General features: G+C 43.3%; 1 protein-coding gene across 1 annotated transcript in view; it reads left to right on the top strand.

Moving 5' to 3' along the window:
• The window catches only part of cntn3a.2 (contactin 3a, tandem duplicate 2), a 77,326-nt gene that overhangs the window by 21,168 nt on the left and 35,832 nt on the right, over positions 1-20,326 (top strand). The window contains exons 13-14 of the mRNA XM_029719446.1: positions 739-908; positions 2,350-2,467. Coding sequence (XP_029575306.1) covers positions 739-908; positions 2,350-2,467 — 288 coding nt within the window. The remainder of the gene's footprint in view (positions 1-738; positions 909-2,349; positions 2,468-20,326) is intronic.

Genomic DNA, 20,326 nt, shown 5'->3' with positions numbered 1-20,326 from the left:
CATAATAATAATACAATTAAATTATATCTTTACATTAAAACCAAAGTCAACTGTTTTTAATGTAGGCTGGGATCCGCACTATGTAGCTGTTGCAAGAGCGCACTTTTCACTGGCTGTCCACTGGTTTCAAAAACAATGATTGATAAGCAGTTTATACTTCTTGAATTCAACCATTATTGGGTTCAAATACACATCTAGATTCGTGAACAGCCATCCACAACAACCGCAATCCGTAAGACGCAAATAGCTAAATGAGAGAGCAGCAGTGTGATTCACATCAATGTGCTATGTAGATATCAATAATAAGTGATATCTGTATCGCTGTAGACTACACCACTGCTGTCATCCTTACCTCCAAGCCTTTATTCAAGTGTCAATGATTTATTTTTCGCATACATCCTTTCTGAATTTAACAGTAAACCTTTGAAGTTATCATTTAGTTGTCCAAAAGTATCTGTAATCTGATAACAATATTTTAGCTGGTAACGTAACGGATTGCAGTTAATGTTTTTTTTAAATCCCATACATGTAATGGATGACATGTAATCCGTTACTCCCCAACCCTGCTTGTTATTGAACAAGATATAGCCAAACACAGAATAGCTTGACCGAATAGCATTTGATCATACATTGGAATTTTCAGTTTACTTCCTGAATTGACTGAAATGTAATTGACCCCATCCCTGGTGCTTTGTGCGTGGGCCTTTGTGCGTGGGATTGTTTGTACATTTTGGACAGATCCAACAAGAATTACTCAGGGGCCAGTGGACATGGAGATCATAGTGGGTGAGAGCATCGTGCTGCCCTGCCAGATCGCCTGTGACCCTGTCCTTGACGTCTTCTTCTCCTGGGCTTTCAACGGACAGCTCATCACCAAGACAGACAGACATTTTGAGCTAGTGGGAGGGGTGAGTGACCGACACACTTTCTTCTACACTATTTCTTTGAACATTTGGACATCTGGCATATCTTTCTCCATTCGGTCACATTTGTTCAACTCCAGGGTGTGATGTCCCCTGATTCCCCTTATTTGTTTTTAGGGGAGACTTTGGGGCCCCGTTCAAATACTTTAAACGCACAGACTCTTCCTAACACATTGATTGCTCTAAACAATGGCTCTATCACATACCTTTAACCAATCCAGCCACGCTGTCATTGTAAATAAGAATTAGTTCTCAATTGACTTGTCTGGTTAAGATTTAAATAAAAATCCAGCCATGTCAGATGAGTGATCCAATCAGATCCTTCAAGGAAGGAAGCAGGCATTCTTTAAAGTATTTTTTGAGCAGAGCCTTTGGCTAGTTGTAGCTCTGGGTTGGTTACTGTGGTCAGTAGCACATACCCATTATTGCGCAATATCCGTGCAAGCCAATTTGTGCTAGGTACACTGAAGCTTGAAAATTGAGAGACATGAGCTTTACTTTCGTGTAAATAAGAAAGTGGCACATTCGCATTGGCTTCTGTCCGAATCTTCTGCATGCTCGCGGGAGTTACAGGAAGTAATTAAAACACTTGTTGAGTCTCGATTTTCAAGCTTCTCTGGCACTTGCACGCACTGGCTCGCACGCAAATATCAAACTAGACATTGTCTGTCTGTCTCATTAATTTGAAAAACTCAATAGCAGTCTTTGATCAGTCTTCAATCAATTGTTCCAATTGGAGTTTGTCGATAGTAGCCCAACATGATTTATTAAGTTAGCCTGATCAAAACATATTAAACTTTCTACTGCATCTTTGGTTTCAAGTACATTTTACAGTGTCAGAGTTTTTCAACTTAACATTAATCTTTTGCCTCTGTTGTATCCTCTGAGGTTTTATATGTTGATGTTCAGCTGCAAAATGATCACTGATCAAGGTCTTGGAACAGATCTTCAACTGTACTGGATATCAGTGGGATAAAATCGCGTCATGCAGTGCCTGGACTACAAAAAAACTACTGGATGAAATGGAACACCCACACACTCTGAGAGATTATACATCGGGCATATGTGTGTGTGACTGACAATTTTCTTATCACTAATGAGATTCACTCCTCAAAAATTCTATAATGTCCCCAAGTCCAAAGAGATTATCAACTAACTTGCCCGCTTCAAGGAATTAATTTCCATAATTAAACCAGATCAGCCTCGCCACTATCCCTCCGCCACAGCCAAAGGAAGGGATTCCACCTTTAATTTAGCATTCGTTGCCGGCAGTCGTCTTCAGAAATGAAAATCTACAGGGGCCTATTTTTTTTTAAATTACAGTGGAGAAAACTGCCCGAAGACCCATAGACGTAGGAGGGGGTTACATTACAAATGCCCTTTACTTACCCAGGTTGTTTGGGATTTCTTATGATTGCCTTTGTAGAGAACAGCTGGGGATCTGATGATCAGAAACATCCAGTTGAATCATGCCGGGAAGTACATCTGCGTGGTGGACACAGACGTGGAGAGCCTGTCAGCAGTGGCCATATTGATTGTAAAAGGTAAGAAACCCTCCTTTTCGCAGAATTACCACTCACTAATTATAACTGGAGTCAGTTCCTGTAAACACAGAGTATGGTTGAAGGCCCATTTACAAGGGAATATAGTGGTTAGCTTAATTACAGACATAGAATAGCATCATATAATTGAGCTGTTGTTGCAGGAGGCATTCTTAACTATTGAGAGAGAGGCCCTTTAAGGACCACATGACACGTTTATATTAAATTAATGATAAGCATTTTGCGAATGTCAGCTTAGGTGGTACATTGAGTCGTCATCAATATTATCTCACTTTTCTGTCACAATATCCAGTAGATGGCGGATCTGAAGGAAATAGAGTAGGCGTACCGGGCCTAAAGTGAGTTCTGTCATGGAGCGTCAATCGTCAATGTCATTTTGGGCTTACAACGGTGCTCTCTGCCAAAAATGTGTTCTTAGGGTAACACACAAATGTATGTTGTACAATAGATAAATAAAGATCTATTTCAGTGTTACTGATACCTTTTAGTTCTGAAATGAAAAGGGACTTTTATTTAGAAAACTCCTTACTAATGATATTGAAACATTTTTTATGAAGGTTGGTATGAATCATACTACAATACTCATAAATGTGTTTCATAAAGGTGTTGTGAATGTAAAACACCTAAATATGTCCATACAGTGTACTGTATTAAAAAGGGGACATTTTTTAATTCCCATTGTAGTGATGCCTAAAACAAAGCAAATCTGGTATGTTCATTTTAATCTCAGACTATTTTAACGCCCCTGAGATTCTGACAGTATTCTCTCGGCCCTGCCAAGAAAATATAATTAACGAGATAAAGAACTGATCTTTGATTATAGGTTCCATTAATAGGTTTTAATGAGGGTGACATATCAAAGCTTCCTATTGGGAAGAGCTAATGAGTTTTACATAGATCGATATCGTAAAAATGAAGCTGATGTTGACATTCTAAATGTAATATATTTAGCATGTCTTTATTATAGGACATAGATTTACAGTACAGTGTTTAGGCTTTGAAGAACAAAGGTGGGTGTTGTTGAACAACATTAATACAATTAATGCACAACACGACACGACTCAAATTGTTAACGTGCGAATCACAACAACTTTTGACAGTTATTATACATTATTTGATTAAATATCAAGTCACGTTTGCAGTTCATGATCATGTTTTTGAAGTGTTGCACTGGCAAAATACTCTAATAATTGAAATGTTGTTTAGAATTCTGTTCAAATTCCAGCAAATGAGGAGTGTCAGTGGTCCTAACATAGATATGATTAAAAACCTATTTAATTCTGTGGTTCTTACTCTCATTGTCCGTTGGTGGTCTATGTATTAGCTTTGGCGAACTGACACCTTTATTACAACAGGAAACAGCAGATGAGCTTTAAACATCAGCCCCTCTAATTGGTTGGATAATAAAACGAAATAATAAAAACGTGGGTTCTCGAAGGGTACAGAGATGGTTTTCATTTTCACCTTTTAATGTAGCCCTGTGACTACTACAGTACTGTTGATGAGTGAGAGGAGGAGAATTAGAGGGAAAAAATGTATAAGCCTGAAGTGCTTCCTATTCCTTATTAATAGTGGTTTTTCCATTACAGCACATAGTGAGCTTTGGGCAAGAGACATATCTTTCTCTGTATTTTGGCTCTGGCCAATTCAAGATAATATACAATAATATACAGTGCCTTCAGAAAGTAGTCACACCCCTTGACTTTTTCTCAAATTTTGTTGTGTTACAGCCTGAACACACAATAACCCATTATGTCAAAGTGGAATTATGTTTTTCAAAATGTTTACTTATTAATGAACAATGAAAAGCTGAAATGTCTTGAGTCAAGTATTCCACCCCTTTGTTATGGCAAGCCTAAATAAGTTCAGGAGTAAGTGTTGCTTAACAATCACATAATATTGGTGTCACGACTTCAGCTGAAGTCGGCTCCTCTCCTTGTTCAGGCGGCGATCGGCGGTCAACGTCACCGGCTTTCTAGCCATCGCCGCTTTGTCTTATTCCCTGCACACCTGGTTTTCATTCCCCAATCACTCTACATGTATTTATTCCTCTGTTCCCCCTCTTGTCTTTGTGTGATATTGTTTTGTGACGTGTCAATTTTGACGCGCTAGACTGGTGTGCGTTTATTCTGTGTTTTATTCACGAGGTATGTTTATTTGTTTGTACATAATTATTGTGACTGTTTGCGCGTTTTGCTTTTGCCAATTGGCTGGAGGTTTCGACGCAGTGGCGTCCGTCTGTTGGTTTCTCCTGCCTAAATAAAGTGTGCGCCTGTTCACAACTCTCTGCTCTCCTGCACCTGACTCCGCTCCCAGTACGCACACCATTGACAGAATATCACACCAACCATGGAGTCAGCAGGAGCAGGTACCCCGGTCAGAGGAGTCGAGGAGCGCGTCCAGGAACACGCGGCAATGCTGCATCATCTCGGTGCCATGATGGATCGCGTTGTCCAGACCATGGATCTCCAGCGCCTCGACCAGCGCAACCGGGGTTACCTCTACCCGTCCCGTCCGGATCCAGTTCCAGTGGGATGCGTCTCTCACTTCCCAGGGAGTATGATGGGACGGCAGCACAGTGCCAGGGGTTCCTCTTACAACTGGACCTATACCTGGCCACCGTTCACCCAGCTCCCTCAGGAAGGGAGAGAGTGTCCGCCCTCGTCTCATGCCTTTCGGGGAGAGCTCTGGAGTGGGCAAACACCGTATGGGGAGAAGGAGACGCGGCGTTGGACCACTTCGAGGAGTTCACCCGCCGCTTCCGGGCCGTCTTCGACCATCCGCCCGAAAGTAGAGCGGCGGGGGGACGGCTCTTCCATTTGAGGCAGGGGACGAGAAGCGCACAGGAGTTCGCACTGGAATTCCAGACCGTGGCCGCCGGAGCAGGATGGAACGACAGGGCCCTCACCACTACCGATGCAGCCTGTGCGAGGATGTCCGACGGGAGTTGGCCTGCAGGGATGCCACCATCACTTTTGACCAACTGGTGGATCCAGTTGGATAACCTGCTGGTCACCCGCGGACGTCCAGAGGGGGCTCTGTCGGTTCCATATTCCAGCACCCCCGCTCCGGTGCCCATGGAGCTGGGAGGGGCTGCGCGTAGTGAGGCTGGAGGAGGTGCCTTCACATGCACCATCTGTGGCCGCAGAGGGCACACTGCCGGTCGGTGCCGGGTTGGTTCCTCTGGGAGTTGAGGCAGCAGGCAGGGCACTCTGGCGTCACCCCAGGTGAGTCTGCACCACTCTCATCCAGAGTCCTCTGTTGTCCACCTGTTTGTACCTGTTTGTTTTCCTGAGTTTTCCCCGCATTCCCAGCATAAGGCGCTCGTCGATTCAGGCAAAGCTGGGAATTTTATCGACAGAGCGTTCGCCCTTAGTTTAGGGATCCCCATTATTCCTATGGTTAGACCTTTCCCGGTACACGCTCTGGATAGTCGACCATTAGGGTCCGGGCTAATCAAGGAAGCCACCATCTCCCTGGCCATGGAGACGCGGGGGGTCACGAGGAGAGAATCAGTCTCTTCCTCATTGGCTCACCTGCGTTTCCCGTGGTACTAGGCCTTCCCTGGTTGGCTCGTCATAACCCCACGACGGGGGGATTGTGCGATAAATCTCCTGGTAGACGCTGCACTTCCCAGGAGTCACGTGTATCCCCTGTCGCAAGCGGAGACGGCATCTATGGAGAGATATGTCTCCGAATCCCTGCGTCAAGGGTACATTCGGTCCTCCACTTCACCCGCCTCCTCGAGTTTCTTTTTTGTGAAGAAGAAGAATGGAGGTCTGCGCCCGTGCATTGACTATCGAGGTCTCAATCAAATCCCGGTGAAGTACAGTTACCCGCTACCTCTTATCGCCATGGCGATTGAGTCAATGCACGGGGCGCGCTTCTTCACTAAACTGGATCTCAGGAGTGCGTACAACCTGGTGCGTATCCGGGAGGGAGACGAGTGGAAGACCGCGTTTAGTACCACCTCAGGGCATTATGAGTACCTCGTCATGCCGTACGGGTTGATGAATGCTCCATCAGTCTTCCAATCCGTTGTAGACGAGATTTTCAGGGACCTGCTCGGGCAGGGTGTAGTGGTGTATATCGATGACATTCTGATATACTCCGCTACACGCTACATGTGTCCTTGGTGCGCAAGGTACTTGGACGACTGTTGGAGCATGACCTGTACGTCAAGGCTGAGAAATGCCTGTTCTTTCAGCAGGCCGTCTCCTTCCTAGGGTATCGCATTTCCACATCAGGGGTGGAGATGGAGAGTGACCGCATTGCGGCCGTGCGTAATTGGAATGAACGTTATTTAGAATAAGGGTTACATGGAGAAAATCGGGCCTCTCTGAAATGAAAATGGATGGCCCTCCCTTCAGCAAAATATATTTTACCTTAACCATCCCTAAATGGTTGAAAAAAACAACAAGTAACCCTACCCTATATCCAAAATAATAATTAAAACAAAGATAACATGTCTACCGTTTACCCCCACTTCTTGGACAGGCCAGAGCCTAAGATGTGCAGTTTTAGAAACTGTTCTTCGTCTTTTAAGCATTACATAGCAATGCGTGAATTTTGATAGGGCACAGGGCTGTGGGCCAGAAGGTTGACAGGCTAAGAATTGACAGAGAGATGTGTTCATCTTATCATATTTCTCCAATGCCAAATCAGTGTGTCTTGTTTGTAAAGAAACTGTCCATGTTTACAAATAATTGAATCTGAGATGTCGTTAGGAATCTGAGCATGGTATTTTCAAAAGTTAGGCCTACCTTTCCACCCCAGACAGAGTAGGCCTACCGACACAAAAAAATGTAAGCTTTATCTCCTGGCTAATTCTTCTGTGGCTTAACCCAACGAGAAATGATCAGAAGTGTTTCCCTAAAGGTTGTCTGGGTTGTACAGAAAGTGAATAGCTTAATCAATTGATAGTGACAGAATTAGATTACTTCCCAAGCAAAGCCAGCCTCTGAATGTCAAAGAAACAAAACAATTATATCCCCATATGCATCGGAGTGATGTCTTTCCTGGGTATTTTACAGCTTGTTTCTTTTTTTTTACTTAACAGCCCTTCACTGACATGGAGGTAGGCTATTTAAAGTGGTGGGTGGAGGAATTGACTGACAAATCTATTGGTTATAGCAGCCTGTAGCCTAATTTCGTTTGTCAAACAGGTAGGTCTACCTCTTATTTCTTAAATAGGAAGAAATAGGCTCCAACCACAAAGCCCTCTTGTTGTTAGTAAAGTCTAAATAAAATAAAGGCGGTTGAAATGAATTATGCCTACTCAAATTCACCGTCTTTCAGCATCATGAGCTGTCCATTTCCGATTGTGCCACTGCTTCTGCTACAAGTTTCAGCACCACTATGTAAATTACTCCAATCTGGCTTATTGTGAGGTCAATAACTCTGATAAATGCATCATGGCCAAGAAACATAATGTTTTTAATAAAAATCTATTATAGCTATTATAGCAAGCTATCAAAGTTGACCTCTGGCCCTCCTCATCTTTGCACTCTCCTTCTCAAACTGAACAGAACATAGGCTATAGGCTAGTCCACAAATTCTTGGGACTAGGCCTAATCAACAACAAAAAAGTCGAAAGAAACCTTTGGCACTCCTTCTAAACTGCCACCGTAGCCCTATACAGCACAACCATTGGTTAAGCAGCACACAAAAAAGTATTTGATCAGAAAGAGCAGAGCAGGCCGGGGCTCAGGGTTGGAATATCCATTGCGCTGTGTAATGCAGCCTAGTTTTATCAAATTAAATCAAACTTTATTTGTCACCTGCGCCGAATACAACCTTACCGTGAAATGCTTACTTACAAGCCCTTAACCAACAATGCAGTTCAAGAAAGAGTTAAGGAAATATTTACCAAATTAGCTAAAGTAAAAAATAATAAAAAGTAACACAATAAAATAACAATAACATGGCTATATACAGGGGGTACCAGTACCGAGTCAATGTGCGGGGGTACAGGTTAGTCGAGGTAGTTTGTACACATAGGTAGGGGTAAAGTGACTATGCATAGATAATAAACAGCAAGTAGCAGCAGTGTAAATAGTCCTGGAGAAACTCCACTACAACCCAGTCGATGTTAATGGGGGCCTGTTCGGCCCGCCTTTTCCTTTAGTCCACGATCAGCTCAGTATGCGAATTGGAGTGGGTCTAGGGTATCCGGGATGATGCTGTTGATGTGAGCCATGAGCGGTCTTTCAAAGCACTTCATGGTAATCATTTAAGCAGGTTACTTTCGCGTCCTTAGGCACAGGGACTATGGTGGTCTGCTTGAAACATGTAGGTATTACAGACTCGGTCAGGGAGAGGTTGAAAATGTCAGTGAAGACACTTGACAGTTGGTCCGTGCATGCTTTGAGTACACGTCCTGGTAATCCGTCTGGCCCGCGGCTTTGTGAATGTTGACCTGTTTAAAGGTCTTGCTCACATCGGCTACCGAGAGCGTTATCACACAGTCGTCCGGAACAGCTGGTGCTCTCATGCATGCTTCAGTGTTGCTTGCCTCGAAGCGAGCATAGAAGGCATTTAGCTCGTCTGGTAGGCTCGCGTCGCTGGGCAGCTCACGGCTGGGTTTCCCTTTGTAGTCCGTAATAGTTTTCATGCCCTGCCACATCCGACGAACGTCAGAGCCGTTGTAGTAGGATTCAATCTTAATCCTGTATTTACTCTTTGCCTGTTTGATGGTTCGTCAGAGGGCATAGCAGGATTTCTTATAAGCGTCCGGATTAGTGTCCCGCTCCGTGAAAGTGGCAGCTCTAGCCTTTAGCTCGATGCGGATGTTGCCTGTAATCCATGGCTTCGGGTTTTGATATGTACGTACGGTCACTGTAGGGACGACGTCGTTGATGCACTTACTGATGAAGCTGATGACTGAGGTGGTATACTCCTCAATGCCATTGGATGAATCCCAGAACATACTCCCATCTGTGCTAGCAAAACAGTCCTGTAGTGTAGCATCCGGGTCATCTGACCATTTATTGAGCGAGTCACTGGTACTTCATGCTTTAGTTTTTGCTTGTAAGCAGGAATCAGGAGGATATAATTATGTTCAGATTTGCCAAATGAGTGCGGGGGAGAGCTTTGTATGCATCTATGTGTGTGGAGTAAAGGTGGTCAAGAGTTGTTTTTCCTCTGGTTGCACGTGTGACATGCTGGTAGAAATTAGGTAAAATGGATTTAATTTTGCCTGCATTAAAGTCCCTGCCCACTAGGAGCACCGCTTCTAGATGAGCATTTTCTTCTTTGCTTTTGGCCTTATACAGCTGGTTGAGTGCCGTCTTAGTGCCAGCATCGGTTTGTGGTTGTAAATAGACGGCTACGAATAATATAGATGAGAACCCTCTTGGTAGATAATGTGGTCTACAGCTTTTCATAAGGTACTCTACCTCAGGCGAGCAATACTTTGAGACTTTTTTAATATTAGACATCGCGCACCAGCTGTTATTGACAAATAGACACATACCCCCGCCCCTCGTCTTACCAGACGTAGCTTCTCTGTCCTGCCGATGCATGGAAAATCCTGCCAGCTCTATATTATGTGTCGTCGTTCAGCCACGACTCGGTGAAACGTAAGATATTACAGTTTTTAATGTCCCCTTGGTAGGATAGTCTTGATCGTATATCATCCATTTTGTTTTCCAATGATTGCACGTTGGCCAATATAACGGATCGTAGTGGAGTTTTACTCACTCTCCTACGAATTCTCAGAAGGCAGCCTGACCTCCGTCCCCTTTTTCTCCGTTTTTTCTTCACGCAATTGACGGGGATTTGGGCCCGTTCCCTAGAAAGCAGTATATCCTTTGCATCAGACTCGTTAAAGAAAAAATCTTTGTCCAGTTCGAGGTGTGTTATCGCTGTTCTGATGTTCAGAAGTTATTTTCGGTCATAAGAGACGGTAGCAGCAACATTATGTACAAAATAAGTTTATAAAAAAAGTTAGAAACAACGCGAAGAAAACTAGCAAAATATCACAGTTGGTTAGGAGCCCGTAAAACGGCAGCCATCCCCTCCGGCGTCATTCTACCTATTTACACCATCCCAGCAGCTATCTCAGAAATACTGTATAACTTTGCTCTGTGCTTCTCCAAGCATGCACATCGTAGCCTATAAGCTGTTGATAATTTGATTGAGACCACACGAAATAGCCTATAGACGCAATTGATATTGTGCGCCCAGCTGAGAATCAGAGATGAGGGCACACATCGATATACAGTATAGCCTAATAAGCAACTAATTCTAAAACACTGTGAAATTGAAATTTCATCAATTACAAATTACATGACACTCCCCTTGACTAGATGTAAAAAAAATACTAAACCCTCCCCTTCACTAAAATTAAAAAGCATGACCCTCCCCCATTTTCTTTCAGGTAACCATTCTGTACATTTTCATCCATCTGTAAGTTGCATAGACTCACTCTGTGTGCAATAATAGTGTTTAACATGATTTTTGAATCACATCTCATCTCTGTACCCCACACATACAGTCTCTATTTCCCGAATCGACTCTTCAGTATTTATGTATTATTATTACCTCATCAGTTCTCATTACTGAACGTCGCAAACCCTTGGATATCTGCACGAACCCTAGCCTCCATAATGAATCAGCGATATACAAATTGGCTTAATTGTTTATTTACTAACTAACTAATCAAATCACAGAATTACATAAACAAACAATATAGTTATTGGTTACTAACACAATGCATTGATAAGTCCCTAGTGGGCTAAACCAGTATGACGGCTTGGTAGACAATGGAAAGGGGTGGGGACAGATAAAGAGCGGGAAAGATAAAATGGATCCACTACACACAGTTGATAATTATATTCATTGAAATGTATGTATTTACGCCCGTATGCCGTTGTTGTCTTCTCTGTTGGAATCGCCGGTCCGTCTGCTGGAGAGTCAGTTCATCAGAGAGTCTCTCGTTAACTTCCCCAAAAGTCACAATGTCTTTCATAGTTGCCGCTTTCTAGTGGCTCTGGATAGTGTCTGTTGTAATGGATACGTCAGGCGTACAGATGGTCGTTGCATGCAATAGATGCTTCCGCGGTTGTTGGTTTTCTCACGCTAGATTTACATAATTTCCAGCTGCAGATTAGTAATTCTACGTCTAGGATTTGCTCTTATTCTGTAGTGATCGATAGTCTCAGAGTTTAACCATTTCCAGCTGTGTAGCCAACACTACACGCTGTCTGGTCTCTTGGGCCTATTGTTATCTTTTCAAAAGTATTCTTATACTTATTCATTAGGGGTGAAACAGTTCACAAAACTCACTGTTTGGTATGATACGGTACAGTGGCGTCACAGTTTGGTACAGTTTCGAAACATCGACAAAATAAATGCCTGAGAAATATGTAATTTGTATTTAGATTTTCCATTTATTATAATAGTAAACATGGGTAGCTTGAATTCCCAGGAGCATATGGAAACAAAGGGACAACAAAAAACAGCAGTGCCTAGTCATTTAAAACAGAACTTCAACAAGAGTGCATAGTCCAGCAGCATATATCAAAATTAAGTCAAATAGCAGTGTCTTAAACAAAATAGGACCATTTGATCAAATCAAATCAAAGTTTATTTGTCACGTGCGCCGAATACAACAGGTGTAGACCTTACAGTGAAATGCTTACTTACAGGCTCTAACCAATAGTGCGAAAAAAAATGTGTGTGTGTGTGTGTGTGTGTGTGTGTAGGTAAGTAAAGAAATAAAACAACAGTAAAAAGACATTTGAAAATAACAGTAGCAAGGCTATGTACAGACACCGGTTAGTCAGGCTTATTGAGGTAGTATGTACATGTAGGTATGGTTAAAGTGACTATGCATATATTATGAACAGAGAGTAGCAGTAGCGTAAAAAGAGGGGTTGGCGGGTGGTGGGACACAATGCAGATAGCCCTGTTAGCCAATGTGCGGGAGCACTGGTTGGTCCGGCCAATTGAGGTAGTATGTACATGAATGTATAGTTAAAGTGACTATGCATATATGATAAACAGACAGTAGCAGCAGCGTAAAAGAGGGGTTGGGGGGGCACACAGCCTTCTTCTCTAAGACAGGTCCCTGGGGGCTGCAGAGTGGGGAACCCCTGATTCCCTCCCTGATGCTGCTGTTTCTGTCTACTCCCTGGTGCCTTACTGCTACCAAGCCGATGATGATGAAGTGATCCGGGTAACCATTTGGTTACCTGTTCAGGAGTCTTATGGCTTGGGGGTAAAAACTGTTGAGAAGCCTTTTTGTCCTAGACTTGGCACTCCGGTACCGCTTGCCATGCAGTAGTAGAGAGAACAGTCTATGACTGGGGTGGCTGGGGTCTTTCATCATTTTTAGGGCCTTCCTCTGACATGGTGTAGAGGTCCTGGATGGCAGGCAGCTTTGCCCCAGTGATGTACTGGGCTGTACGCACTACCCTCTGAAGTGCCTTGTGGTCTGAGGCCGAGCAATTGCCGTACCAGACAGTGATGGAACCGGTCAGGGTGCTCTCGATGTTGAAGCTGTAGAACCTTTTGAGGATCTCAGGACCCATGCCAAATCTTTTTAGTTTCCTGAGGGGGAATAGGCTTTGTCGTGCCCTCTTCACGACTGTCTTGGTGTGTCTGGACCATTCTAGTTTGTTGTTGATGTGGACACCAAGGAACTTGAAGCTCTCAACCTGCCTCACTACAGCCCCGTCGATGAGAATGGGGGCGTGCTCGGTGCTCCTTTCCTGTAGTCCATAATCATCTCCTTAGTCTTGGTTACGTTGAGGGATAGGTTGTTATTCTGGCACCACCCGGCCGGGTCTCTGACCTCCTCCCTATAGGCTGTCTCGTCGTTGTCGGTGATCAGGCCTACCACTGTTGTGTCATCTGCAAACTTAATGATGGTGTTGGAGTCATGCCTGGCCATGCAGTCGTGGGTGAACAGGGAGTACAGGAGGGGACTGAGCACGCACCCCTGGGGAGCTCCACTGTTGAGGATCAGCGTGGCAGATGTGTTGCTACCTACCCTCACCACCTGGGGGCGGCCCGTCAGGAAGTCCAGGATCCAGTTGTAGAGGGAGGTGTTTAGTCCCAGGTTCCTTAGCTTTGTGATGAGCTTTGAGGGTACTATGGTGTTGAACGCTGAGCTGTAGTCAATGAATAGCATTCTCACATAGGTGTTCCTTTTGTCCAGGTGGGAAAGGGCAGTGTGGAGTGCAATAGAGATTGCATCATCTGTGGATCTGTTTGGGCGGTATGCAAATTGGAGTGGGTCTAGGGTTTCTGGGATAATGGTGTTGATGTGAGCCATTATCAGTCTTTCAAAGCCCATCATGGCTACGGACATGAGTGCTACGGGTCTGTAGTCATTTAGGCAGGTTGCCTTTGTGTTGTTCTTGGGCACAGGGACTATGGTGGTCTGCTTGAAACATGTTGGTATTACAGACTCAATCAGGGACATGTTGAAAATGTCAGTGAAGACACCTGCCAGTTGGTCAGCACATGCCCGGAGCACACGTCTTGGTAATCCGTCTGGTCCCGCCGCCTTGTGTATGTTGACCTGTTTAAAGGTTTAAAGGTTTTACTTGGCTACGGAGAGAGTGATCACATAGTCGTCCGGAACAGCTGATGCTCTCATGCATGCCTCAGTGTTGCTTGCCTCGAAGCAAGCATAGAAGTGATTTAGCTCGTCTGGTAGGCTCGTGTCACTGGGCAGCTCGCGGCTGTGCTTCCCTTTGTGGTCTGTAATAGTTTGCAAGCCCTGCCACATCCGACGAGCATCTGAGCCGGTGTAGTATGATTAATTCTTAGCCCTGTATTGACACCTTGCCTGTTTGATGTTTCTTCGCAGGGCATAGCGGGATTTCTTGTAAGCTTCCGGGTTAAAGTCCCGCACCTTGAAAGCGGCAGCTCTACCCTTTAGCTCAGTGCGAATGTTGCCTGTAATCCATGGCTTCTGGTTGGGGTATGTACGTACAGTCACTGTGGGGACGACGTCCTCGATGCACTTATTGATAAAGCCAGTGACTTATGTGGTGTATTCCTCAATGTCATCGGAAGAATCCCGGAACATGTTCCAGTCTGTGATAGCAAAACAGTCCTGTAGTTTAGCATCTGCTTCATCTGACCACTTTTTTATAGACCGAGTCACTGGTGCTTCCTGCTTTAATTTTTGCTTGTAAGCAGGAATCAGGAGGATAGAGTTGTGGTCAGATTTAACCTCTTACATCTAGATGTTCCGCTAGCGGAACACCGCTCCAATATCCAATGATAGGGCGTGGCGCGAATTACAAATTCCTCAAAAATCCCAAAACGTCCATTTTTCAAACATATGACTATTTTACACCATTTTAAAGACAAAACTCTCCTTTATGTAACCACATTGTCCGATTTCAAAAAGGCTTTACAACGAAAGCAAAACATTAGATTATGTCAGGAGAGTACCCAGCCAGAAATAATCACACACCCATTTTTCAAGCTAGCATATAATGTAACAAAAACCAAAACCACAGCTAAATGCAGCACTAACCTTTGATGATCTTCATCAGATGACACTCCTAGGACATTATGTTATACAATACATGCATGTTTTGTTCAATCAAGTTCATATTTATATCAAAAACCAGCTTTTTACATTAGCATGTGACGTTCAGAACTAGCATACCCACCGAACACTTCCGGTGAATTTACTAAATTACTCACGATAAACGTTCACAAAAAACATAACAATTATTTTAAGAATTATAGATCCAGAACTCCTTTATGCAATCGCGGTGTCCGATTTTAAAATAGCTTTTCGGTGAAAGCACATTTTGCAATATTCTGAGTAGATAGCCCGGCCATCACAGGCTAGCTATTTTGACACCCACCAAGTTTGGCACCAAACTCAGATTTACTATAAGAAAAATTGGATTACCTTTGCTGTTCTTCGTCAGAATGCACTCCCAGGACTTCTACTTCCACACCAATGTTGTTTTTGTTCCAAATAATCCATAGTTATATCCAAATAGCGGCGTTTTGGTCTTGCGTTCAAGACACTATCCGAAGGGTGACGCGCCGGCGCGTATCGTGACAAAAAAATTCTAAATATTCCATTACCGTACTTCGAAGCATGTCAAATGCTGTTTAAAATCAATTTTTATGCGATTTTTCTCGTAAAATAGCGATAATATTCCGACCGGGAGACGTCGTTTTCGTTCAAAGACTGAAAATGTAAAATGGACTCTTCACGTGCACGCGTGCACCCGTTTCATTGTTCTCAGATCTACCACTATCCAAATGCGCTACTGTTTTTCAGCCAGGGACTGCAGAGTCATCATTCAACGTTCTGGCGCCTTCTGAGAGCCTATGGGAGTCTTAGAAAATGTCACGTTACAGCAGAGATCCTCTGTTTTCGATAAAGATGCTATAGAAGGCCAAGAAATGGTCAGAGAGGGCACTTCCTGTTTAGAATCTTCTCAGGTTTTGGCCTGCCATTTGAGTTCTGTTATACTCACAGACACCATTCAAACAGTTTTAGAAACTTTAGAAAACTTTTTTTCTATCCAAATCAATTATATGCATATTCTAGTTTCTGGGCAGGAGTAATAACCAGATTAAATCGGGTACGTTTTTTATCCGGCAGTGAAAATACTGCCCCCTATCCTAAACAGGTTAACAAATGGAGGGCGAGGGAGAGCATTGTACGCGTCTCTGTGTGTAGAGTGCAGGTGATCTAGAGTTTTTTTTCCCTCTGGTTGCACATTTAACATATTTTTTGTTGTTGTTTTTTTTGTTTTACCCCTTTTTTCTCCTCAATTTCATGGTATCCAATTGGTAGTAGTTACAGTCTTGTCTCATCGCTGCAACTCCCGCACGGACTCAGGAGAGGCGAAGGTCGAGAGCCTTCCAAAACACAACCCAACCTAGCTGCACTGCTTCTTGACACAATGCACATCCAACCCGGAAGCCAGCCGCACCAATGTGTCGGAGGAAACACCTGTGTTTGGTCAGCGTGCACTGCGCCCAACCCGACACAGGAGTCGCTAGTGCGCGATGAGACAAGGATATCCCTACCGGCCAAACCCTCCCTAACGACGCTGGGCCAATTGTGCCCCGCCCCATGGGCCTCCCTGGGAGAGCCTGGGCTTGAACCCAGAATCTCTGGTGGCACAGCTACCACTGCGCCACCCGGGAGGCGTCACATTTAACATGTTGATAGAGATTTGGTAAAACTGATTTAAGTTTCCCTGCATTAACTTCTCTAGGGTCTGTGGGACGCTACCGTCCCACCTGGCCAACATCCAGTGAAATTGCAGAGCGCCAAATTCAAAAACAGAAATGAAACATACAAGTGTTATACATGGGTTTAAAGATAAACTTCTTCTTAATCCAACCACGGTGTCAGATTTCAAAAAGACTTTACGGCGAAAGTAAACCATGCGATTATCTGAGAACAGCGCCCAGCAGACAAATCATTACAAACAGTAACCAGCCAAGTAGACGAGTAACAAAAGTCAGAAATAACAATAAAATGAATCACTTACCTTTGATGATCTTTATATGGTTACACTCACAAAACTCCCAGTTACCCAATAAATGTTTGTTTTGTTCGATCAAGTCCCTCTTTATATAGAAAAACCTCAGTTTTGTTAGCACGTTTTGTTCAGTAAAACACTGTCTCAAACAACAGCCAGTGAAATTGCAGAGCGTGAAACTCAACAAAACAGAAATTCTCATAATAAACATACATAAAAGATACAAATGTTATACACCAGCTTAAAGATACATTTATTGTTAATCCAACCGCTGTGTCAGATTTCAAAAAGGCTTTACGGCGAAAGCAAACCATACGACTATCTGAGAACAGCGCCCAGCAGACAAATCATTACAAACAGTTAGCAGCCAAGAAGAGGAGTAACAAAAGTCAGAAATAGCGTTAACATTTATCACTTACCTTTGATGATCTTCATATGGTTGCACTCCGAAGACTCCATGTTACACAATAAATGTTCATTTTGTTCGATAATGTCCCTCTTTATGTCTAAAAACCTCAATTTTGTTGGTGCGTTTTGTTCAGTATTCCATTGGAACAAAGCGCAGTCACAAAAGACAGACGAAAAATCTAAAAAGTACCATAAAGGTTCGTAGAAACATGTCAAACGATGTTTATAATCAATCCTTAAGTTGTTTTTGTCATAAATAATCGATAATATTTCAACCGGACAAAAGCTTCGTCAATAGAAAAGGAAAAACAAGAAAGGCGCACTCCCGGTCGTGCGCTGGCTTCATGTCTGGAAATGTACACTGTCCACACATTGAATGTGCTGTTTCTCCCTCATTTTTCAGAGTAAAAGCCTGAAACAATGCCTAAAGACTGGCCACATGTTGTAGAAGGCATAGAGATTGTTAACTGCGTCATAAGTCTTTGTATGGTGGATAGGCTTTCAATGGAAAAACAGGCATTTTAAAATAAAGGCACTTCTTGGATGGATTTTCCTCAGGTTTTTGCCTGCCATATCAGTTCTGTTATACTCACAGATATTATTTTAACAGTTTTGGAAACTTTAGAGTGTTTTCTATCCACATCTATTAATTATATGCATATCCTAGCTTCTGGACCTGAGTAGCAGGCAGTTTACTTTGGACACGCTTTTCATCCAAAATTCCGAATGCTGCCCCCTACCCTAGTGAGGTTAAAGTCTCTGGCCACTAGGAGCGCCGCCTCTGGGTGAGTGGTTTCCTGTTTGCTTATTTCCTTATACAGCTGACTGAGTGCGGTCTGAGTGCCAGCATCTGTTTGTGGTGGTAAATAAACAGCCACGAAAAGTATAGCTGAGAAGTCTCTAGGCAAGTAGTGTGGCCTGCAATTTATCACAATATACTCTACTTCAGGCGAGCAAAATCTAGAGACTGCCTTAGATTTTGTGCACCAGCTGTTGTTTACAAATATGCACAGGCCGCCCCCCCTCGTCTTACCGGAGTGTGCTGTTCTATCCTGCCGGTGCAGCATATATCCGCTAGCTGAATATCCATGTCGTCATTGGATATGCACACAGGTCTTCCCTGCGGCTCAGTTGGTGTGTGCAACGCCAGGGTTGTGGGTTCGATTCCCACGGGGGGACAGTACAAAAAATAAAAAAATGCATGAAATGTATTCATTCACTACTGTAAGTCGCTCTGGATAAGAGCGTCTGCTAAATGACTAAAATGTAAATGTAAAATGTCATTCAGCCACGATTCCTGGTTATTTGAAAAAAATGTAAAATCAAAACATTTTTATCCGATTTTCAAGTTTTTCTTTAAGAAGATTAGTCTATCCAAATTATCTGCAGTGAGCACAGATAGGCTTGCTGTGACAAAGGCAGCCGCTGTGGAGAATACCCTTTCGCTAGGGACAGAGGTCCCAGGCACAGCCAGGTAGTGCCTTGCTAACATGGCAACGTTAACTCTTTGGTCTTCCACCATGTACAGTTGAAGTCAGAAGTTTACATACACCTTAGCCAAAAACATTTAAACTCAGTTTTTCACAATTCCTGACATTTAATCATTGTAAAAATTCCCTGTTTTAGGTCAGTTAGGATCACCACTTTATTTTAAGAATGTGAAATGCCAGAATAATAGTAGAGAGAATGATTTATTTCAGCTTTTATTTCTTTCATCACATTCCCAGTGGGTCAGAAGTTTACATACACTCAATTAGTATTTGGTACTGTAGCACTGACTTTAAATTGTTTGAGTTGGGTCAAACGTTTCGGGTAGCCTTCCACAAGCTTCCCACAATAAGTTGGGTGAATTTTGGCCCAATCCTCCTGACAGAGCTGGTGTAACTGAGTCGGGGTTGTAGGCCTCCTTGCTCGCACACGCTTTTTCAGATCTGCCCAAATGTTTTCTATAGGATTTAGGTCAGGGCTTTGTGATGGCCACTCCAATACCTTGACTTTGTTGTTCACAACTTTGGAAGTATGCTTGGGGTCATTGTCCATTTGGAAGACCCATTTGCGACCAAGCTTTAACTTCCTGACTGATGTCCTGAGATGTTGCTTCAATAATATATCCACATAATTGTCCTGCCTCATGATGCCATCTATTTTGTGAAGTGCACCAGTCCTTCCTGCAGCAAAGCACCCCCACAACATGATGCTGCCACCCCCGTGCTTCACGGTTGGGATGGTGTTCTTTGGCTTGCAAGCCTCATCCAAACATAGCGATCTTCATTATGGCCAAACAGTTCTATTTTTGTTTCATCGCACCAGAGGACATTTCTCCGAAAAGTACGATCTTTGTCCCCATGTGCAGTTGCAAAACCATAGTCTGAAACTTCTAAAGCCATGACATAATTTTCGGGAATTTTACAAGCTGTTTAAATTCACAGTCAACTTAGCAAACTTCTGACCCACTGGAATTGTGATACAGTGAATTATAAAAGTGAAATAATCTGTCTGTAAACAGTTGTTGGAAAAATTACTTGTCATGCACACAGTAGATGTCCTAACCGACTTGCCAAAACTATAGTTTGTTAACAAGAAATTTGTGGAGTTGTTGAAAAACTAGTTTTAATGATTCCAACCTAAGTGTATGTAAACTTCCGACTTCAACTGTAAGTGGATCTCATCCAGGGGAATACAGTCTACTTCTCTGTATAAGGTCACCTCCTCCTCTATCACCTTGACCTTTGACTTAGTTCCCTGCTCCTGGGTCGTGAACAACTCCAGAAAAAGCTCAGCCATGGCAGATTTCTTTTCTGGAGGAGAACCCCTGTCGTCTGCCGTCTCCGGAGAGGGGTTGGCTCCTGTGGTATCTATGGCTTGACCCTGAAGAATTAAATTAGATGAAAATTACTATCTCTGAAGTGGCTTTAAAAATATGATTTGATGTTAGAAATATATATCA

This window comes from Salmo trutta, chromosome 28 (assembly GCF_901001165.1).
Source record: "Salmo trutta chromosome 28, fSalTru1.1, whole genome shotgun sequence".
NCBI classification, from domain to species: domain Eukaryota; kingdom Metazoa; phylum Chordata; class Actinopteri; order Salmoniformes; family Salmonidae; genus Salmo; species Salmo trutta.
The sequence above is the reverse complement of the archived record's forward strand: the minus strand, read 5'-3'. Positions and strand labels throughout refer to the sequence as shown.